At 44.7% G+C, this 20,942-nt stretch overlaps 1 protein-coding gene across 4 annotated transcripts in view; it reads left to right on the top strand.

The window, feature by feature from the left end:
- LOC106599757 (adhesion G protein-coupled receptor L2) overlaps positions 1-20,942 on the top strand; it is a 126,176-nt gene that overhangs the window by 82,739 nt on the left and 22,495 nt on the right. For 2 of the 4 annotated variants that reach the window (XM_014191055.3, XM_014191058.3), the window contains exons 7-12: positions 4,395-4,498; positions 5,314-5,493; positions 9,629-9,667; positions 15,695-15,878; positions 18,789-18,911; positions 19,074-19,273. In XM_014191055.3, coding sequence (XP_014046530.2) covers positions 4,395-4,498; positions 5,314-5,493; positions 9,629-9,667; positions 15,695-15,878; positions 18,789-18,911; positions 19,074-19,273 — 830 coding nt within the window. The remainder of the gene's footprint in view (positions 1-4,394; positions 4,499-5,313; positions 5,494-9,628; positions 9,668-15,694; positions 15,879-18,788; positions 18,912-19,073; positions 19,274-20,942) is intronic. The other 2 variants (XM_014191057.3, XM_014191059.3) reach the window with 1 other exon arrangement.

The raw sequence follows: 20,942 nt of genomic DNA, 5'->3' as shown, positions 1-20,942 counted from the left end.
CCGCCAGTCAACAGTCGTGGTCAGAGCTGCCCGCCAGTCAACAGTCGTGGTCAGAGCTGCCCGCCAGTCAACAGTCGTGGTCAGAGCTGCCCGCCAGTCAACAGTCGTCGTCAGAGCTGCCCGCCAGTCAACAGTCGTCGTCAGAGCTGCCCGCCAGTCAACAGTCGTCGTCAGAGCTGCCCGCCAGTCAATAGTCGTCGTCAGAGCTGCCCGCCAGTCAACAGTCGTCGTCAGAGCTGCCCGCCAGTCAACAGTCGTCGTCAGAGCTGCCCGCCAGTCAACAGTCGTCGTCAGAGCTGCCCGCCAGTCAACAGTCGTCGTCAGAGCTGCCCGCCAGTCAACAGTCGTCGTCAGAGCTGCCCGCCAGTCAACAGTCGCCAGAGAGGTCAGACTGCGCTGAACTGCCGGAGTGGCCAGACTGCGCTGAACTGCCGGAGTGGCCAGACTGCGCTGAACTGCCGGAGTGGCCAGACTGCGCTGAACTGCCGGAGTGGCCAGACTGCGCTGAACTGCCGGAGTGGCCAGACTGCGCTGAACTGCCGGAGTGGCCAGACTGCGCTGAACTGCCGGAGTGGCCAGACTGCGCTGAACTGCCGGAGTGGCCAGACTGCCCTGAACTGCCGGAGTGGCCAGACTGCCCTGAACTGCCGGAGTGGCCAGACTGCCCTGAACTGCCGGAGTGGCCAGACTGCCCTGAACTGCCGGAGTGGCCAGACTGCCCTGAACTGCCGGAGTGGCCAGACTGCCCTGAACTGCCGGAGTGGCCAGACTGCCCTGATCTGCCGGAGTGGCCAGACTGCCCTGATCTGCCGGAGTGGCCAGACTGCCCTGAACTGCCGGAGTGGCCAGACTGCCCTGAACTGCCGGAGTGGCCAGACTGCCCTGAACTGCCGGAGTGGCCAGACTGCCCTGAACTGCCGGAGCTGCCAGACTGCCCGGACTGTCCCGAGCTGCCAGACTGCCCGGACTGTCCCGAGCTGCCAGACTGCCCGGACTGTCCCGAGCTGCCAGACTGCCCGGACTGTCCCGAGCTGCCAGACTGCCCGGACTGTCCCGAGCTGCCAGACTGCCCGGACTGTCCCGAGCTGCCAGACTGCCCGGACTGTCCCGAGCTGCCAGACTGCCCCGACGGTCCCGATCTGCCAGACTGCCCCGACGGCCCCGAGCTGCCAGACTGTCCCGACTGCCTGGAACGGCCAGAGCCTGAGCCGCCTCCAGGATAGGTGGGTTGGGGAGGGAGGGTGTAGCACAGTGCCGTCGTTGACGGCAGCCACCCTCCCTTCCCTCCCTTATTGTTTAGGGTTACTGTTTAAGGGTTTTGTTGGGGATTTTGTTTGTTGGTGGTTTTTTGTTGTTGTGGTTAGGTGCATTCCGGGGTCTGCACCTTGAGGGGGGGGTACTGTCACGTCCTGACCAGCAGATGGAGCTGGTGTAGTAGTTTGGGGGTCAGGACGTGGCAGTCTGGTGTGTGTCTTGTGACTCCTGATCAGGAACAGCTGGGAATCGTTGTTCATGATTGGGAGTCACATATGTAGGAGTTGTTTGTCACTGGGGTTTGTGGGTAATTGTTTCTGTTTGAGTATTTTCCTCACAGGACTGTTTGCTGTCGTTTTTTGTTCATTTTGTAGTGTTCTCTTGTTTATTTGAATTAAAACTCTAATGATGAACACATCCTCTGCTGCACCTTGGTTCCCTCAGTCGTTACAGAATTACCCACCAACAAAGGACCAAGCAGCGGAAGAAGGCTGGCGAGGTAAGGGAGACCGGGAGGCACCCCCAAGAATTTTTTAGGGAGGGGCACAAGGGGAGTTTTGCGGGGCAAGAATGGAGCCCCAGGCCAGCTCCCCGCACTAGCATGGAGGTGCGTGTTCGCAATCTGGTACTGTTTGCTGTCGTTTTTTTGTTCATTTTGTAGTGTTCTCTTGTTTATTTGAATTAAAACTCTAATGATGAACACATCCTCTGCTGCACCTTGGTTCCCTCTTCAAGACAGTCGTTACAGTTACCAATTGTTTTCTTGGTGACTATGGTCCCAGCTGCCTTGAGATCATTGACAAGATCCTCCCGTGTAGTTCTGGGCTGATTCCTCACCGTTCTCATGATCATTGCAACTCCACGAGGTGAGATCTTGCATGGAGCCCCAGGCCGAGGGAGATTGACAGTTCTTCTGTGTTTCTTCCATTTGCGAATAATCACACCAACTGTTGTCACCTTCTCACCAAGCTGCTTGGCGATGGTCTTGTAGGCCATTCCAGCCTTGTGTAGGTCTACAATCTTGTCCCTGACATCCTTGGAGAGCACTTTGGTCTTGGCCATGGTGGAGAGTTTGGAATCTGATTGATTGATTGCTTCTGTGGACAGGTGTCTTTTATACAAGTAACAAACTGAGATTAGGAGCACTCCGTTTAAGAGTGTGCTCCTAATCTCAGCTCGTTACCTGTATAAAAGACACCTGGGAGCCAGAAATCTTTCTGATTGAGAGGGGGTCAAATACTTATTTCCCTCATTAAAATGCAAATCAATTTATAACATTTTTGACATGCGTTTTTCTGGATTCTTTTGTTATTCTGTCTCTCACTGTTCATATAAACCTACCATTAAAATTATAGACTGATCATTTCTTTGTCAGTGGGCAAACGTACAAAATCAGCAGGGGATCAAATACTTTTTCCCCTCACTGTACATCCCTGATCACATGTAAACATAGTTCACTTTCATAGCAGCCACATTTTATTCTCTCTCGCATCTATGCGCTCTCCTCCTCTAACCTTTTCCCTTCGCTTGTGGACTTCAATGCACAACACAAGACCAGCTGTATGTGACCAGGCAAAAAAATCTTTACAAGCCAAACCATATCATAACCGCTACACACAGCCTACATCGTTGTCACCATATTAGCTAAAGTAACATCGTAGTCAACAATTAAACTACAATTGTGCAGTGACGTTAGTGTACAGTCAGTAAGCAGTTTAGCACTTACACCGGCAGGCCCTGGTGGTAATAAATGAGTAATACCAAATGCTTACCTTAACTTGGAAGAGTTCCAGTGTTGTGTTGGATAGTCATAGCCAGCTAACAAACATAGCATTCCTCTGTTTGAGCAGGGTGTTTGAGTAGGCTAAACTAGCCAGCTGCATTTGCTAGCTAAGTGAAACTGAAAGGGGAAAAAATGACTCTCTCTCTTGCTTCTCCTTCATTTTGGAAGAAATGAATTTGTTCAAAACTGTTAAAGTATTGTCTTTCTCTCTCTATGAGTCAACTACTCACCACATTTTATGCACTGCAGTGCTAGCTAGCTGTAGGCTATGCTTTCAGTACTAGATTAATTCTCTGATCCTTTGATTGGGTGGACAACATGTCAGTTCATGCTGCAAGAGCTCTGATAGGCTGGAGGACGTCTTCCAGAAGTCATAATTGCTGTGTAAGTCTATGGAAGTGGATGAGAACCATGAGCCTCCTAGGTTTTGTATTGAAGTTGATGTACCCAGAGGAGGACGGAAGCTAGCTGTCCTCTGGCTACACCATGGTATCTACTGTAGGCCTTCATTGCAAAATAGTGTGTTTTTATAAATAATTTGGTGACGTGATTATATTTAGTATCGTTTTATCTAAAAAAGGATAACTTTGTAAATGTTTTCATTTTTATTTATTTTATAAAATTCAATGAGGATGGTCCTCCTCTTCCTCCTCTGAGGAGCCTCCACTAGTACAGAGCATCTAATGGCAACTTTATTAATTGACAACCAGCAATTAGACCAGTGGTCTATTCAATTTTTCAAGATTTTTACATCAACAAATAACCTTACATTTATTTAATTTTCATCTCGTATCAAAATGAAAAGAAAGCATTAAATAAATGTACCTAATACATTTTATTTTTATTTTTTGGGGGGACCTACTGGGGGGGACCTACTGCAGTTCCCCTGTCATAACCCCAACTTTGAATACCACTGAATTAGCCTATAAGAAGACAGACAATGATTCCTACAGTATAAAGATGAACTGTATGAGAATATCTCACTGCTCAGTGTCCACTGTTAGACAGTACAAAGCTGGCAACCTTTCTGGTTCCTACTGGTCAGCCACTTTTTGCATCATTGCTTTTTTGACCACGGCTGACCTCAGTCGTTTGTTTTTCCTGAGAAACATGTTGAGAGGAGGACAGGAATGGTAGGAGGGTGAAGAGTTGGCCTAACCTCTGTTAAATACATTTTGATTTAACCTTTATTTAAACAGGCTATACTCATTGGGATGCAATCTCTTTTGCAAGAGAGAACTGTTCACGATGGCAGTGGTCAGCAACGTTACAAAAATGTACACAAATAAATGCACACATACATTAAAAACAGACAATAGGGTTGTGTAATGGTTGTCTTTGTTGTGTGTTTCTCCAGGCATCGCCTCCTACTTCTGCACGGTGGCAGGGGGGACCTGGAACCCAAAGGGACCTGACCTCAGCAACTGTACCTCCCACTGGGTCACTCAAGTGGCACAAAAGGTTGGTCAACAATGTCCCCCCGATGGCTCTGGTGACAGGGAGGGAAGGAATAAAACACGTCAACTTTCCTCTTCTACTTTATCTGAAAGGGCACGGTGTATCTGTCATTTTATGGCATCTTGTTGGTTTCAACACTAAATAAGGGGCTTGCCCATACATATACTGTATTCCACTGAATGCCTTATAGATGTAAACAAAATACACATTTAATGCACATGTCTTTATATTTTTCTTGCACACTGTGGATTGCTTTCTGTGGGCTATAGCTAGCAGCATTAATATTGATTTGAGTTTAAATCAGTATGTGATACATTACCTGTACATTACCTGACTCTGTGATGCCTATCATCCAAAGATGTTTCACCAATGACCATGAGCCTTTTCCTGCTGTGCTGTTTTCTTCCTTTATCCACATTAAATCAGTATTATAAACTGGGTGGTTCGAGCTCTGAATGCTGATTGGCTGACAGCCGTGGTATATCAGACCGTATACCACGGGTATGACAAAACATTTATTTTTACTGCTGTAATTACTTTGGTAACCAATTTATAATAGCAGTAAGGCACGAGGGTTTGTGGTATATGGCCAATATGCCATGGCTACGGACTGTGTCCAGGCACTCCGCGTTGCGTCGTGCCTAAGAACAGCCCTTAGCCGTGGTATATTGGCCATATACAACACCCCCTCTTGACTTATTGCTTATGTATCCATTGTTAGCACATAGTTAACATACCAGGTACAGTATTTAGTAGGAAACAAGTAATTAAAAGCTTAAACAGGACCTTTAATATTGCATTTTTTCCACCAACTCCAGATCCGTAGTGGGGAGAATGCAGCTAACCTAGCCAATGAGCTGGCCCACCACACGCAGGGTCCAGTGTTCGCCGGTGACATCAGCTCATCAGTGCGTCTCATGGAGCAGCTGGTGGACATCCTGGACGCTCAGCTCCAGGAGCTATGCGAAAAGGACTCAGCTGGGCGTAGCTTCAACAAGGTAATATAAAACAATTTATGTCATTTAGCAGACGATTTGAGTGCATAAATGTGAGTATATGTGACCCCAGGTAGGCTAGTTAGTACGAGAGCCGTACACTGTATAAACGTACGTATATCTCTGGGTGGGTAGTATTTCCTCCTCTCCTGCCCTCCCTTTGCTCCACCTTTGACTCTACATAGGTTAAGCCACTCATTAGCCCTCCCCACACTTCTCCTTCCAGGTGAGGTTAGGGGGAGGAGGGGGAGGAGAGGCCGGCCCAGCCCATATGGGGAGCTGTGGCTGTGGAGAGGGAGGAAGCTCATTCTTCCAGCCCCACCTCTTCTTAGTAATTACTGGGTAAACGCAGCCTTCTCACCTGGCAGCTCTGACTTAGAGCTGATGGATAGCAGCCCCCCGCTAGCCAACACAAAGAATAACTCCTCTCCACCCTCACCAACTTCTAAAACCAAAGTTGCACCCCTGGAGACGGTCATATGGAGAAATGAATTAGTTTTACAGTGCTATTCAGAACCTAAAAGTGAAATGATTTGGACCAAAAGGCACCAGGGTAGTGTTGTCTTTGTTACTTTTGGGTTAGCTAGTCCTAGACTGAATCTTTCTGTCTATGTTCTGGCTGTACTCTCTTAAAACTGCACAGTACTATACTCCTGCAGCCACGATGTAGCTAGCTGTGGGAATAATGAAGCGGTTTCCTTTGACTGAGACGGAGACCATTCAACAAAAGGCTCGACAATAAAACCCAAAGCCGGCATACTGTTATAACCTCAGTGCCCTAGAATCCAAATGACCATCTCCTGCTTTGTTTATTTTTTCAGTGCTTTATAAAGCATTGACGTGTCTTTGGCTATGCCGGATTAAGTGATATGACATGCTATTCTATAAAATCCTTTCTCTGTAATTAATATGACCTGATTAAGCAAATCATGTAAATGTAATTAACTAGAAAGTCGGGGCACCCCGAAAGAGTGTTTATAGAGCTGTTATCTTCCGAATAAACTCTTAAAGACCTAGTAATATTTTACATCAATAGCAGTCAATATTAATCGTCACCTTATTTCAGTCTCATCTGAAAGTTGTAAATTCTTGATTATCTTCACAAACCCTGGCTTACAAGTTGAATCAGCAATACAAACTTTGGTTTAATTATTTATTTACTAAATACCTAAATAATCACACAGAATTACATATACACAGAATGCAAATTATGTCATACAGAAAACGTCCCTGGTGGACGGAGCCGACATGACGGCTGGTTACACAAAGGAAAGGGGGTTGGGTTTGAGTGAAAGAGCGGGAAGACTGAGGAACAAAGGGAGAAGCTATGCTATCGTAAATACAGTATCTTATGCATTCTAAATTACTGCCCATTTGGGAAAGGAAAATGCAATAAATATTTACTCTGAGCTGCGCCTCAATAGGTTGGTTGTAGATGGAAAGCCATGTTGCCCAACAGATATCTTCCTGTCCTCGGAAGAATGTCTCTGGTGGTAAACTGGCTACTTGGCAGTTGTCGTGTTGTTTGTTAGGAGAGATCCTTTGTCCGTCCTTTCCTAGCCCACGTTTACAGTGGCCGCTGCTAACTCAACGGCTAGGAGGTATCACTTCTGTAGTGAATAAGAGTTCAAAGTTCATACCATTCGCAACCAAAGCTCACGCTGAGGTTGGCTTAGTTCTGTAGTTGACATGTTAGTCCTTTTAACGTGGGACCGTCATCCTCACATCCTCGGAACAGCTTATTATCTGAATCCTTCTGACATCGGACCATCGCCCTAATGTACCCGGAACAGCAAGTTATTCGCCCTTTTAACGCAGAGGCTGCAGGCCTTGCGTACTCGGAACAGGTTACATTTTCGTCAAGGGCTTATATAGTGGAGGGAGAGAAGGGTGTGTTTCATAGTTTATAACCCATGTCTCTTCACAGGGGCGGGCCACCGATTGAGCAGAGCTCTAACCTTATGAAAACCCACTTCTCTCATTTGGAAGCTAAAATTACATTTCATCTTTTCAGAAATAGTTTCATATTTAAACATTTAAATTACACACCAATTCCATGTGAATCTGATAACTATAATGTGTAGACTTTCCACGATATAGTTTATGTCATCATATCATTAATAAGAATGTCTCAGATGACAACCGAACTGACATCATATTCATTAAGTACCAACGCATATTTTCAACTGGTTGGATTACCAAAATATGGTTCCTTTCCCCCCACCTTTTGATCTTCCCCGACTCTCTGTGTTTAACAAAGGCTTTTCAAGAGTCCTTCAGTAGAGTCAAGAGAGGAAAAGGAGAAAGGTATTTATGGGGGGGTCATAAACCTTACCCACAGGCCAACGTCATGACAGCATCGTTAACCTCTTGGGGCTAGGTGGGACGCTAGCGTGCCACCCGTGGTGCACTCCATCAACAGCAGGTGCATTTCAAGAGCGGCAAATTTGAATCCAAATAAATGTCAAAATTCAAATTTTTCAAAAATACAACTATTTTACACCATTTGAAAGATAAACATCTCCTTAATCTAACCACGTTTTACGATTTCAAAAAGGTTTTACGGCGAAAGCATAAATTTAGAGTATGTTAGGACAGTACATTTACAAGAGTTGTGTGTAATGTTTTGTCAAGTCAAAGACAGGGTCACCAAAACCATAAAACCAGCTAAAATGATGCACTAACCTTTTACAATCTCCATCAGATGACACTCCTAGGACATTATGTTAGACAATGCATGCATTTTTAGTTCTATCAAGTTCATATTTATATCCAAAAACAGCGTTTTACTATGGCATTGATGTTGAGGAAATCGTTTCCCTCCAATAACCGGCAGTCAAGTCAGCGTCACAAATTAAATAATTAAAATTAGAAAACATTGGTAAAATATTATATTGTCATTTAAAGAATTATAGATTTACATCTCTTGAACTCAATCAACTTGCCAGATTTAAAAATAACCTTACTGGGAAATCACACTTTGCAATAATCTGAGCACTGCGCCCAGAAAAATACGCGTTGCGATACAGACTAGACGTCATGTTGGGGAGATCTAAAATCGAAAATACTATGTAAATAATCCATTACCTTTGATTCTCTTCATCAGATGTCACTTCCAGGTATCACAGGTCCATAACGAATGTAGTTTTGTTCAAAAAAGCTCATCATTTATGTCCAAAAATCTCCGTCTCGTTAGCACATGATGTAAGCCAGCCGGACTTCTCGTCATGAACGAGGGGAAAAAATATATTTCCGTTCGTTCAAACATGTCAAACGTTGTATAGCATAAATCATTAGGGCCTTTTTTAACCAGAACATGAATAATATTCAAGGTGGACGAATGCATACTCTTTTATAACGTATTGGAACGAGGGTACCCAACATGAACTCGCGCGCCAGGTGTCTAATGGGCCATCATCGTTCCATGGCTCTTGTTCAGTCAGATCTCCCTCCAGAAGACTCAAAACACTTTGTAAAGGCTGGTGACATCTAGTGGAAGCAATAGGAAGTGCCAAAATATTCCTAAGCCCCTGTGTTTTTCAATGGGATAGGTTTAAAGTCAATACAACACATCAGGTATCCACTTCCTGTCAGAAAATGTCTCAGGGTTTTGCCTGCCAAATGAGTTCTGTTATACTCACAGACACCATTCAAACAGTTTTAGAATCTTTAGAGTGTTTTCTATCCATATATAATAAGTATATGCATATTCTAGTTACTGGGTAGGATTAGTAACCAGATTAAATCGGGTACATTTTTTTTATCCAGACGTGCAAATGCTGCCCCCTAGACCCAACAGGTTAATGCAAAGCGTAGGAATTTTATCTCAGCGATTCCCCATCTACAACGCTATGCTGTACAGCTCTGTCTTGGCCGGCCAAGCCCTTGTAGTTATGTAAGCTAGATACATCTTCCGAAATACATTTTAGAATGCTGCATAATATACAGTGAGCTTCTTATTTCATCTACCTAACATGAGGTTTATATATTATCATTTCCATCCTGATTCAAGTGGGGTAAGTGGTGTATTTTAGGATATCTGTATTCTAAAGACATAGACTAACCTCCTTTTCCCTCCAAGCTCTTTGCTTCCTAATAGTATGCCTCTTGTTCTTAATCCTCACTTTGTGTTAAAAAGCTTCAAAAGAGAGAGAGGACTTGCAGGGCATATATGAAGGTACTGTATATCTGCTGGTTCCACATAGACACCTTTGACTCTTAAAGTATCCACAATATGCTCAGTAGCATGAAACATTGGTGTCTGTCTGTCTGTGATTCTCTGCTTGTGCATCTGCCAGCCTGTCTATCTGCCTGTGTGTCTGCTAGCCTGACGGTATGTCCATCTATCTCTCTACCCCTCAACTCACCAGTCTGTCTGGTCTGTCGATCTGCCTGCCTGGTCTGTCTGTCAATATCTCTGCCTGTCTGTCTATAAGTCAATATCTCTCCTATCTCTTATCTCTCTCTATTCCCCTCCCTCTTTGTGCGTTGTATGAGTAATTGCCTTCCCACGGCCGTAATTGTAGCTCCCTGTCAGCCAGAAGTTTGATCAAAGTGGCAGTGTACTCAGTTTTTCACTTGCTTACGCTTTACCATTTCCAGCCTCTCCTTGTTCCTCCTCTCGCTGACAAAAGTGCCAATTTTTGTGTTTGTTTGATGGATTCATTTTCAGTCCCATTAATGTGTTTGTGTTCATACAGGATTTGTTGGGTCTTTTCATTCCTTTCTCTCTCCATGCCATTTTCCTTTCCTCAGAGTTTATAATCTGAGAGCAGGTCCTGTTGAAAGAAGCGGTTCTGGCGTAAACACACAGTGGGCCTGCCTTGCACGAAACAAACCAGCCGTCTCAGACCTCTGTCTCTCTCTTTAGTCTCTATGTTTGACTGGTGGGAGCATTCTTCACCATGAGTTAGGGCTGTTTTTACTGAGGTCTCTTTTACTGTGAGAAATTGGGATACACTGCATGTCACCGTCAACTTGATTTAAGGGTGTCTGTCTTCTTTATTCATCAATAGGCAATGTAAGTGAAGTCAGCACCACCACCACCCAAGCATTTCCAGCTCACTGTAGGGCATCTTGGGTAACACCCTTGTGATTGGTGTGTGGTGGGACCGCCACCCAGGCGAGAATTATATTTATTAAAGAGGACTCAATCAGAACAGAGGTTTTTTTTCTTTCTTCTTAACGCTGCCACAAATTAAAGACATTGATTATTTGTATTTCTTTTTTGTTCCTCATTCTTCATGCCTACAAGGAAGGGGGTACTCACCAGGAGGATGGACCCATTGAGTGTTGATTTGTTTGTCTGGGGTGTAACGGCCCTAGCCCTGAAATCACTACTGCTACTCTGACTCCTTCTATCTCTTCCTATCCTAACCTATCCAACTCTGACTTAGCTCTAGGTAATAATGGTAGCCAGCCATGTGGTTGGTTTACTTGTTGTGGTGATTGGTTAATCATCAGTCTGGTTTGATAGCGAGGGGCTACGGTGTTTATTCGCCCCACTGGTTAATCCAGACAAAAGGGTAATTGTGCCTATGGTCAATTAGTGTGTGTGTGGATGATAATCACAGCTTTGCACTAATTGGTACATTGAGTGACTGTTGTTATTGGCTAATTACCACTATAGTGTAGCCTGGGCCTCTGCTGTGGTTAATGTCACCTGTGGTTAAATTGTCACTGGTTTATCGGGTCATGGGTTGATATGGATTTGTGGGGAAATTATGCTGATGGATATGTTTATCTGTGGGGGTAGCGCTGCTGTGTGGGTATGGATATCAGCTATATGGGAGTCATCAATGGGCTAGCGTTAGTGCTGCTGTGTGAGAATGGATATACAGTGCATTCGCAAAGTATTCAGACCCCCTTTTTCCATATTTTGTTACGTTACAGCCTTATTCTAAAATCGCAACAAAAAATTCTCCCTCATCAATCTAACCACAATGCCCCATAATGACAAAGCAAAAATTGTTTTTTATTTTATTTTAGCAAATGTAAAAAAACTGATATCACTTTTATATAAGTATTCAGCCCCTTTACTCAGTACCTTGTTGAAGCACCTTCGGCAGCAATTACCACCTCGAGGCTTCTTGGGTATGACGCTACAAGCTTGGCACACCTGAATGTGGGGAGTTATTCCCATGCTTCTCTGCAGAGCCTCTCAATCTCTGCCAGGTTGGATGGGAAGCATTGCTGCACAGCTTTTTCAGGTCTCTCCAGAGATGTTTGATCGGATTCAAGTCCGGGCTCTGGCTGGGCCACTCAAGGACATTAAGAGACTTGTCCTGAAGCCACTCCTGCATTGTTTTGGCTGTGTGCTTAGGGTCGTTGTCCTTTTGGAAGGTGAACCTTCGCCCCAGTCTGAGGTCCTGAGCGCTCTGGAGCAGGTTTTTATTAAGGATCTCTCTGTACTGTGCTCTGTTCATCTTTCCCTTGATCCCGACTAGTCTTCCAGTCCCTGCCGCTGAAAAACATCCCCACAGCATGATGCTGCCACCACCATGCTTCACCATAGGGATGGTGCCAGGTTTCCTCCAGACGTCACGCTTGATATTCAGGCGAAAGAGTTCAATCTTGGTTTCATCAGACTAGAGAATCTTGTTTCTCATGGTCTGAGAGTCCTTTGATGCATTTTGGCAAACTCCAAGCAGGCTGTCACGTGCCTTTTACTGAGGAGTGGCTTCCGTCTGGACACTCTACCATCAAGGCCTGATTGGTGGAGTGCTGCAGAGATAGTTGTCCTTCTGGAAGGTTCTCCCGTCTCCACAGAGAAAGTCTAGAACTCAGAGTGACCATCGGGTTATTGTTCACCTTCCTGACCAAGGCCCTTCTCCTCTGATTGTTCAGTTTGGCCGGGCGGCCAGCTCTAGGAAGAGTTTTAGTGGTTCCAAACATCTTCATTTTAAGAATGATGGAGGCCACTTTGTTCTTGGGGACCTTCAATGCTGCATACATGTTTTGGTACCCTTCCCCAGATCTGTGCCTCAACATAATCCTGTCTTGGAGCTCTACAGACAATTCCTTCGACCTCATCGCTTGGTTTTTGCTCTGACATGCACTGTCAACTGTGGGACCTAATATAGACAGGTGTGCATCTTTCCAAATGATGTCCAATTAATTCAATTTAGCGCAGGTGGACTCCAATCAAGTTGTAGAAATATCTCAAGAATTATCAATCAAAACAGGATGCACCTGAGCTAAATTTCAATTGTAAATACAGTACCAGTCAAAAGATTAGAAACACCTATTCATTCAAGGGTTTGTTTTTTCTATTTTCTACATTGTAGAATAATAGTGAAGACATCAAAACTATGAAATAACACAAATGGAACCCAAAAAAGAGTTAACCAATTCTAAATATATTTTAGATTCTTCAAAGTAGCCACCCTTTGCCTTGATGACAGCTTTGCACAGTCTTAGCATTCTCTCAACCAGCTTCACCTGGAATGCTTTTCTAACATTCTTGAAGGAGTTCACACATATGCTGTGCACTTGTTGGCTGCTTCTCCTTCACTCTGCGATCCAACTCATCCCAAACCATCTCAATTGGGTTGAGGTCAGGTGATTGTACAGGCCAGGTCATCTGATGCAGCATTCCATCACTCTCCTTCTTGGTCAAATAGCCCTTACACAGCCTGGAGGTGTGCTGGGCCATTGTCCTGTTGAAAAACAAATGATAGTGCCACTTAGCGCAATCAAAAAGGAATGGCGTATCACTGGAGAATGATGTGGTAGCCATGCTGGTTAAGTGTGCCTTGAATTCAAAATAAATCACTGACAGTGACACCAGCAAAGCACCCCCATACCATCACACCTCCCATTGCTTCATGGTGGGAACCACACATGCGGAGATCATCCGTTCACCTGCTCTGCGTTTCACAAAGACACGGCGGTTGGAACCAAAAATCAAAAATTTGGACTCATCAGACCAAAAAACAGATTTCCACTGGTCTAATGTCCATTGCTTGTGTTTCTTGGCCCAAGCAAGTCTCTTCTTATTATTGTTGTCCTTTAGTAGTGGTTTCTTTCCAGCAATTCGACCATGAAGGCCTGATTCACGCAGTCTCCTCTGAACATTTGATGTTGAGATGTGTCTGTCACTTGAACTCTGAAGCATTTATTTGGGCTGCAATCTGAGGTGCAGTTAACTCTAATGAACATCCTCTGCAGTAGAGGTAACTCTGTGTCTTCCTTTCCTGTGGGGGTCCTCATGAGAGCCAGTTTCATCATAGCGCTTAGTTTTAGTGTCTGCACTTGAAGAAACTTTAAAAGCTCTTGAAATGTTCCGTATTGACTAACCTTCATGTCTTAAAGTAATGATGGACTGTTGTTTCTCTTTGCTTATTTGAGCTGTTCTTGACATAATATGGACTTGATCTTTTACCAAATAGTGTTATCTTCTGTATACCACCCCTACCTTGTCACAACAATTTTTGTTTTAATTTAACTAGGCAAGTCTGTTCAGAACAAATTCTTATTTACAATGACGGCCTACCCCGGCAAAACCCAGACGATGCTGGGCCAATTGTGTGCCACCCTATGGGACTCCCATTCACGGCTGGTTGTGATACAGCCTGGATTCAAACCAGGGACTGTAGTGACGCCTCTTGCACTGAAATGCAAGAGGCAAGACCGCTGCGCCACTCGGGAGCCCTATAACACAACTGATTGTCTCAAATGCATTAAGAAGGAAAGAAATTCCACAAATTAACTTTTAAGAAGGCACACCTGTTAATTGAAATGCATTCCAGGTGACTACCTCATGATGTTGGTTGAGAGAATGCCAAGAATGTGCAAAGCTGTCATCAAGGCAAACTTTGAAGATCTCAAATATAAAATATTTTTGTTTAGCACTTTTTTGCTTACTACATGATTCAATATTGTATTATTATTTCTTAGTTTTTATGTCTTCACTATTATTCTACAATGTCGAAAATAGCAAAAATAAAGACGATCCCTGGGATGAGTAGGTGTGTCCAAACTTTTGACTTGTACTGTATGTGGGGCGGCAGCGTAGCCTAGTGGTTAGAGCATTGGACTAGTAACCGAAAGGTTGCAAAATCGAATCCCCGAGCTGACAAGGTACAAATCTGTCGTTCTGCCCCTGAACAAGGCAGTTAACCCACGGTTCCTAGGCCATCATCGTAAATACGAATTTGTTCTTTTAACTGACTTGCCTAGTTAAATAAATGTGAATATGGTATTTCTGTTTAATAAATGTAGCAAATTTGTCTAAAAAACTGTTTTTGCTTTGTCATTATGGGGTATTGAGTGTAGATTGATAACAAAAAAAGATATTTAATCCATTTTAGAATAAAGATGTAACAAAATGTGGAAAAAGAGAAGGGGTCTGTATACTTTCCAAATGCACTGCAGATGAGCTACATGGGAGTCATCAATGGGGCTAGCGTTAGCGCTGCTGTGTGGATATGATATAGATAAATATGCTAAGGTACATGGAAGTTGTGAACTCTCCTGCACAGGGTCACAGTGACCTCCATTTTGATCAACATTTGATACTTTTTCTCGTGAGGGTTTGGAATGTTTTGCTTACTTACTGCTTATCAGCCAAGCAGGAAATGAAAGGATTGCCATTGAAAACAAGCAGAATTATGCCCTTCTTTACTTTGCCTGCTACCCATGAAACAAATGGATTCATTTTCTTGATAACATTTTCCCCTCTAGGAAGGAAAAGCTGCACATTTCAAGGCCATAATGACCAGATCCTGTTATGGAATATATTTATTGTTAGCGAAGAGGAAAGATAATTGCTCTTTGGGAAAAATAAGATGTTAAAGAACAGGAACTGAGAGAGTACTATTGTGGAATAACTGCTCCATTCATTTGAAAAACATTTGGTTTGTGTTTGAACTTCCCCTCTGGCACAGTCTTGTTATTCAAAAGAAAATAAATGGGTCTAAACCAGGAAAGTGGGGAGACAACATCCTGTAGTTTTTATTCTGTGACCACCATGCCATCTTTAAGTGATGTTTTAATTTGAATGAATCTTCATATCATCTTTTAATTCCAGTGACCGTATTTGTTGAATTTTTTGGTTGTCGCTTGTCCTTACTTGCCATCAGCATCATATGCTTTTCTTGCCCCCTTTCTGCCTGTATGCTGCAGGCATGAGTAGAAGTTATGAGGTATCCATTTTTTTTAAAGCGACAAAGGTCTGACATTTGACTTGTTTCCACGGATACAGGCCATTGTGGATACGGTTGACAACCTCCTGAGGCCGGAAGCCCTGAAGTCCTGGGAAGACATGAATTCCACGGAGCAAACGCACGCCGCCACCATGTTACTGGATACCCTGGAGGAAGGAGCCTTCATCCTTGCCGACAACCTGATTGAGCCCGCTGTAGTCAAAGTGCCTGCAGACAACATAAGTATGTTTTTTTTTTTCTACCCCCCCTGCCCATCACTCATAAAAAGGAAAAACTAGACAGACACGTCTGCCAGTTACAATCCACAGTTTTAATGATTATTTTCCTTTGTATTATCTCCCCCTGTCTTGGAAGAAAATTACTTTGACCTCAGTACTAAAATTGCCTTTTTTTCTACAGTTTGTTATGTTCAAGGAAGTGGAAGTTAACATTCACAACCATTCTGTAGAAACATACTTCTGCTAGACCTCAGGGCTTCTTTTCCATGGGCTTATTCATTCTAGACAAGAACCTGGACAGCTATTCCTCCAGGAGAGAGGCAAAGTGGTTTTTAGAAAGACCAAATTTAGTTGAAGTCACAGTAGGAGGTTTGATGTCTCGCTCAGCGCCAGGCAAGCTAATATGTTCTCACAGGCAGTTTATTAGCAATGTGATCTCATTCATTTAAGTCAGCTTTGTGCAGTGAACTGTCATTTTCCCTACACAAGCCTCTTTGTTGCCATGGTTATGAGTTCCCCGCTGCCTTTTTCTTGCATAGTTAAGTAGGGGCATTGAATTTGTTCTGCAAGATGAACTGTCTGGTCTTCTCATGGAAAATCAATTGAATCATTTGATACAGTACATGACCAAAAGTATGTGGACACCTGCGCATCGAGCATCTCATTCCAAAATCATGATCAGTTGGCGTTCCAATTCATCCCAAAGGTGTTCGATGGGGTTAAGGTCAGGGCTCTGTGCAAGCCAGTCAAGTTTTTCCACACTGATCTCGACAAACCATTTCTGTATGGACCTCGCTTTGTGCACGGGGGCATTGTTATGCTGAAACAGGAAAGGGCCTTCCCCAAACTGTTTCCACAAAGTTGGAAGCACAGAATCGTCTAGAATGTCATTGTATGTTGTAGTGTTAAGATTTCCCTTAGCCTAGTCCGAACCATGAACCACAGCCCCAGACCAATATTCCTCATCCACTAAACTTTACAGTTGGCACTATGCATTGGGGCAAGTAGTGTTCTCCTGGCATTCGCCAAACACAGATTTGTCCGTCGGACTACCAGATGGTGAAGCGTGATTAATCACTCCAGAGAACGCATTTCCACTGCTCCAGTCCAAAGGTGGCGAGCTTTACACCACTCCAATGCTTGGCATTGCGCATGGTGATGTTAGGCTTGTGTGCGGATGCTCGGCCACGGAAACCCATTTTATGAAGCTCCCGACGAACAGTTATTGTGCTGACGTTGCTTTCAGAGGCCGTTTGGAACTTGGTAGTGAGTGTTGCATCCAAGGACAGACAATTTTTACTCGCTACACGCTTCAGCAATCGGCGGTCCCGCTCTGTGGGCTTGTGTGGCCTACCATTTCGAGTCTGAGCCGTTGTTGCACATAGGCGTTTCCACTTCACAATAACAGCACTTACAGTTGACAGGGCAACTCTAGCAGGGCAGAAATTTGACAAACTGACTTGCTGGAAACATGGCATCCTATGACGGTGCCACATTGCAAGTCACTGAGCTCTTCAGTAAGGCCATTCTACTGCCAGTGTTTGTCTATGGAGATAGCATGGCTGTGTGCTCGATTTTATAAACCTGTCAGCAACGGGTGTAGCTGAAATAGCCGACTCCACTCATTTGAAGGGGTGTCCACATACTTTTGTATATATAGTGTATTCTATACGGTAGCTATGTCCTCGAACCCTGCCTTAACCCTTTGTCAGTAAATGGTAATTACAAGCGGATAACAAAAAACAGATGTACTGCAGCCTGCTAATGCAAAATATAATAATTTGCCTATACACGCCATGTATAGTTAATCATTGCAAACAGGCTCTGTTTATGTGCGTTTAGCACACAGGGCCTCAACAACAGATTACATTTTTTTTATTTTTTATAAAATAGTATTTCTACTAGTAGTAATATAGCTAGTAGAACTTTCCCAATCTCCTCTGACAATGCTATGTGAGAACTGAGGCCCCGGGACAGTCTTCTCTGCAGCTCGCCTGATGAGCAGTAGGAGAGAAGCCCAAAAGGATCCTTACTCCTAATTAACATAGTTTCCTGATTCAGGCTGAAACACAAATGGCACCTTGAGGCGAACGTCAAGGGCAGGAGGAGAGAAAAGGGAGGGGTAAGGGGGGGGGGGGGGGGGGGGGTTTAGGATAGACCGAAAGAGAGAAAGAAGGAAGGAAGCGAAGGAAAGGAGAAAAAATGTCAGAGGGAGAACAATTCCTCATCTCTGTGTGTCAAAAGCGATCTGTGGTGAGGAAGTTGAGGCTGGTTCTGACAGGAGGGAGTGTGCTGATACGTGCGTCCTCCTGACCCCTCCGTAATTTCACACATCAAAGAGAGAGAGAGAGAGAGCCATCCGGCAGCTGGCACAGAACAACGGAGAGGAGAGAGAGGGAGGGATAGAGAGAGCAAGAGAGAGGGCAGGGGGTTTGCTGCAGGAATCTAGCAGGCTTTTCAGAGATTTGCTCACTGGCAAGGCCAGAGTTATCTGAACCCACAGGGGGAAGAAAAAGCCCAATGATATTTTTTATCTTATGAATATTTGACATTCATGCTTCAGCAGGTTGGATGGTGCTATGCTCTCTCTCTTTCTCTCTCTCCATAAGGAGCTCTGTAGGCCAGGGTTACGGGAAGCAGCTCAGATCTTTTTTATAGTAAATAGTGCTGGATGGGATATTGACAATGAGATTGGAATTTCTAGCTGGAACACTTGATCTGGTTCCTCCCTTCTTTCACACTTCGCAACCTTTATGTCGGAGCTCTATTAAAAACGGTGTGTTACTATTGAAACTTGACCTATCAGTTATGTATACCACTACCGTTCCCTTCTTCCCCTCTCCTCCTCTTCCCCCTCTCTCCGTCTCCTCCTGCTCCTCTCCCGCTACCTCCCCCTCTCCTCATCCACTTTTAGTGCTGGATGTGTATGTGCTCAGTACTGATGGCCAGATGCAGGACTTCAGGTTCCCCCAGACCAGCAAGGTTGGAGCCTCCATTCAGCTATCTGCAAACACAGTCAAAGTCAACAGTAAAAACGGTAACAAAGGGGGGAAGAAATGTATGAATAAAATGAATGAATGTGATCATACTGAAGGAGCATTGCCCTGCACTGTGACAGTGGCTGAAGTATAGAAATTAGAAGCAATTTTATACGTTCACAATGCCACCATAAATCTTATTGTAGTGTATTTTTTCCCAGGTGTGGCCAAGCTGGTGTTTGTCCTCTATAAGCACCTGGGCCGGTTCCTCAGTACAGAGAACGCCACGCTCCGAGGAGGAGGAGGACGTAACCTTTCAGACCTGACCGTCAACTCACACATCCTGGCCGCCTCCATCACCAAGGAGTCCAGCCGCGTGTTTGTGTCCGACCCCGTCATCTTCACCCTGGAGCACCTCGACGTGAGTCCCCCTTCCCCTTGGAGAACCCTGGAGCTCTAGAGTCAGGCCGTGGTGTGGTTCAGTGCAGGGGGAAATGGTGGGAAAGAGAAATGGCAGTGTGGTCTTTAGTAGTTGTGGAGGATAAATGCCAGTTTCATAGGATACAGCTAGCGCGGCTGTAAAATATAAGTGCGTGTCAGATTCTGTTAGTTTACATAGAAAAGCTATCGTGTTTGTCATGCTATGATATGTCAATATACTGTAATTGTTTATAATTGCACTTGACACGACAGACAAGGTGGATCCATCCATAGGCCGAAGCAGGCTAACTTGAGTGCTATCTTGTGTATTCCAGTACTTAGCTTTTTGCTACCGTAGTTATTTGCCATGGCAGGCTCGTCTGCCTGCTGTTATTGACCCTTGGTGGAAAATGACATATGCATATAGTATACGTATGTAGGAAGCATATGTACTCTAAAGTAATCTGTTAATTGTTTTAAACAATGCTTATAATGTTGTTTGTGGTATTTAAGAGGTTTCATTGTTTTGTTTTTTTTGCTTATTGAGAACTACTAAAACCCTAACTTTTAGCTAGTTGTTTTAAACAATTGTCACGTGTGTCGTAGGGATTAGACCAAAATGCAGCGGGAATGTGTATACTCATCTTCTTTTATTCGGCAGAAAGAAGGATAACCAAAACAAAACACACGTATACAGAAATAAAGACGATAACAGTCTTGTCAGGTACACAGCTAAACAAGGAACAACTACCCACAAAATCCCATAGAAAAACACCCCTCTTAAATAGGACCTTCAATTAGAAGCAACTAGCAGCAGCTGCTTCCAATTGAAGGTCAACCCAACAAACACCACATAGAAATAGACATACTAGAACATAACCCAACAAACCCCGAAACACTCTAAACAAACACCCCTCTTAAAACAGAACATAGCCCAACAAACCCCGAAACACTCTAAACAAACACACCCCTGCCACGTCCTGACCAAACTACAATAACAAATAACCCCTTATACTGGTCAGGACGTGACAGAACCCCCCCCCCCCCCAAAAGGTGCATACCCCGGATGCACCTTAAACAAAAACAAAAATAAACCCAAAACAAAAATAATCCCAAACTGAAGGGAGGGTGGCCACCGTCACCGACGGTTCTTGTGCTACACCCCCCCCCCTCCCCAACCTCCTCCTATGGAGGTGGCTCAGGCTCCAGCCTTACTCCCCAACCTAACCAGTCCACCCCCGCTAAATACTTATTACATTTTACCCCTCCCGAAGTCTCTGGGCTATGGCGCATCGCTGAAGACCTCGGGCTGATGTGCGTCACTGGAGACCTCGGGCTGATGCGCGTCGCTGGAGACCTCGGACTGGAGGGTGACTCTGGGAGCTCCAGACTGGAGGGCGACTCTGGCTACGCCGATTCCGGACTGTAGGCCGTCTCTCTCGGTTCCCGGACTGTGGGCCGTCTCAGGACTGTAGGGCGACTCTCTCGTTTCCGGACTGTAGGCCGTCTCTCTCGGTTCCGGACTGTAGGCCGTCTCTCTCGGTTCCGGACTGTGGGCCACTCTCTCGGTTCCGGACTGTGGGCCATCTCTCTCGGTTCCGGACTGTGGGCCGTCTCTCTCGGTTCCGGACTGTGGGCCGTCTCTATCAGTTCCGGACTGTGGGCCGTCT

This window comes from Salmo salar, chromosome 03 (assembly GCF_965601325.2).
Source record: "Salmo salar chromosome 03, fSalSal1, whole genome shotgun sequence".
NCBI classification, from domain to species: Eukaryota; Metazoa; Chordata; class Actinopteri; order Salmoniformes; family Salmonidae; genus Salmo; species Salmo salar.
Note: the sequence above shows the minus strand (reverse complement) of the source record. Positions and strands in the feature narration are given on the sequence as shown.